The sequence below is a fragment of the Rhagoletis zephyria genome, unplaced genomic scaffold (assembly GCF_001687245.7).
Source record: "Rhagoletis zephyria isolate East Lansing unplaced genomic scaffold, Rhagoletis_zephyria_1.1 Rzeph_scaffold_40667, whole genome shotgun sequence".
NCBI lineage: Eukaryota > Metazoa > Arthropoda > Insecta > Diptera > Tephritidae > Rhagoletis > Rhagoletis zephyria.
Genome location: NW_016197722.1, coordinates 1 through 2786, shown reverse-complemented (window position 1 = coordinate 2786; position 2786 = coordinate 1). Strand labels below are relative to the sequence as shown.

Below are 2786 nucleotides of genomic sequence, written 5' to 3'. Positions count from 1 at the left end.
TTCAAAGTGCATTAGCCGTCGGCATAACAAATTTCCAGCAACACACAACTTGTTGCATAACAGCTGTAAATCTTTGCTTGACAGCAGTTCACGTTTCGGTGCCTAAACAGATTTTCACTTCCCCCACTGCGTCGAGCAGCCGTCGCGAGCTGCTCCCTACAAATCGTCGTCATCGAATTCTCGCCTGTGTACGTTGAACGAAAAGACTTCAAGACGGTTGCCTCACGGTTCGAGTGGAATGAGCATAGGGACACTGGTCTTCCTTTCGATAGATCGGTTTTCAAGGTCGTTAAACTGAGCCCCAACTTGGAGCCCTACCCCGCCAGCGTGGAGGGCTTGAATAGCCCTAGAGCGGTGGGGATGGCCGCCACCTCGTATATGACACCGTCCAGCGGTGACCTAGATATGGCGCTGGGCGGCGGTGGCTATCACACCTCATCGCCTCGGTCTGCCGCCGATGCAGGCGAAATGAAGTACATGCAGCATCATCATCATCATGCCGCCGCCGCTGCTGCCCACCATCAGCTTCCATCATCTCCCAGCCCGAACGCAGTCGTAGGCGGCGCGTCCGGAGCGGGTGGCGGCGCCGGCGGGTTGGGTATTTCTACGACAGGGCTCAGTTCGATTACACCTACAGGCGGCTTAGGCTCGAACCCCTGGACCGCGTTACATCCTTCCGATCCCTGGGCGTCCATGACACACCATACACACCATCATCCCGCGGATGCGGTGAAGCAGGAAATGTCACATTTGTCACAGCAGTCGCGGGTTCAGCAAGGCATGGCATCCCCTCATACATGGCACGCACCGGTTCATGCTCCCGCCCATTACGCACCGACGGGCGGTTCACCGTTGCAATACCACCATGCAATGAACGGTATGTTGCACCATCCAGCGCATGCAGCGCATCACCAAGGCGTGGCACCGCTCCACCATGCCTTACGCGGCGAGTCGCCACAGTTGCACATACATCACCACCTGCAAGGCGATCGCGACGTGTCGGGCGGTGAAGAAGACACGCCTACTTCAGATGATTTAGAGGCGTTTGCTAAGCAGTTCAAACAGCGCCGCATTAAGCTCGGCTTTACACAAGCGGACGTCGGCCTAGCGCTTGGCACCCTGTATGGCAACGTCTTCTCTCAGACGACAATTTGCCGCTTCGAGGCTCTACAGTTAAGTTTCAAGAACATGTGCAAATTGAAGCCACTTCTACAAAAATGGCTCGAAGAGGCTGACTCTACAACCGGCTCGCCGACCAGCATCGACAAGATCGCGGCGCAGGGACGCAAGCGCAAGAAACGTACCAGCATTGAGGTGAGTGTAAAGGGCGCGCTTGAGCAGCATTTCCACAAGCAGCCGAAGCCATCAGCCCAAGAGATCACTTCGCTGGCGGACTCGTTGCAGCTAGAGAAGGAGGTTGTGCGGGTGTGGTTCTGCAACCGACGGCAGAAGGAGAAGCGCATGACTCCGCCGAACACAATGGGCGGCGATATGATGGACGGCATGCCACCGGGACACATGCATCCGCACGCCGGCTACCATCCGCATCACGATATGCACGGCAGTCCGATGGGCACGCACAGTCACAGCCATAGCCCGCCCATGCTTAGCCCACAAAACATGCAGTCCGCGGGGGGGCATCAGTTAGCGGCTCACTAGCAATCAGAAATCCAGGAGTCGAACTCAGCTGCAGCTGCGTCCACTCCTGCATCGCTGCATCAGCAGCAACAACAGCAACAACACCAGCAGCAACAGCACCAGCCACATAACCAACATACGCCAAATACGCCGTCGTCGTCTGCGGGCTCCTCGGCGACGATGACGACCAATGTGCTGTCGCCGCAATCGCCCATCGGTGCGGGCCTGGCTGCGAATAACAATAATAACAATAACAACAACAATACGAATAATAATAACAACAATAACAACGATAGTGACCACTTGGCTCAGGTGAAACAACAGCNCAACAACAGCAACAACACCAGCAGCAACAGCACCAGCCACATAACCAACATACGCCAAATACGCCGTCGTCGTCTGCGGGCTCCTCGGCGACGATGACGACCAATGTGCTGTCGCCGCAATCGCCCATCGGTGCGGGCCTGGCTGCGAATAACAATAATAACAACAACAATACGAATAATAATAACAACAACAATAACAACGATAGTGATCACTTGGCTCAGGTGAAACAACAGCAGCAACAGCAAGCGTCATCGATAGCGGCCGCTGCAGCCGCCGCTATGTACATCGATCCGATGCGCTACCAGCACCACCATCCACATCAACACCCGCACCTCAATCCCGCGCACCATCCGCACCTCTTTCACACCAGCGATCAGCAGCACCCAGCGCTGCAACATCCCGCCGCCCATCACCAACATTTGCAACAGCCGCAAACATCACCCGGCGCGGGCAGCAGTAGCGGCGCCTTGCAAGCGCCATCCTCATCGCCCTCCTCGGCGTCCTCCGTGCTGGGGGTGGGCAGTGCGGCGGGCATGCATCACCTCAACCTGAACCCGCATTCGCTACACCAGCATCATCATCACCACCAGCAACAGCATCACCATCAGCAGCAACAACAACAGCTACATGCCCGCCGGCTCTTCGAATGGAGTTTACAATTCGGTGCTGCGGCACCAAGCGTAAGGCACTTCAACTCCTTCGGCGGAAGCGGCGAATAGCACACGTCCGCCGCAGCGGCAGCGTCGGCCGCCTGGTTCGGGTATGAGTCGTCTTAAGCGAAGCGCGCAAGATGAAAATCAGCCAGGAACTAGGCGCTGCGC

General features: G+C 56.7%; 1 protein-coding gene across 1 annotated transcript; it reads left to right on the top strand.

The window, feature by feature from the left end:
* Nucleotides 1-6: 6 nt before the first annotated feature.
* vvl (ventral veins lacking) lies at nucleotides 7-2780 on the top strand. The gene is given in 2 exon segments (XM_017606099.1): nucleotides 7-1896; nucleotides 2112-2780. Coding segments are annotated over 2 exon segments (2109 nt in total). The 5' UTR covers nucleotides 7-360; the 3' UTR covers nucleotides 2685-2780.
* Nucleotides 2781-2786: the final 6 nt, after the last annotated feature.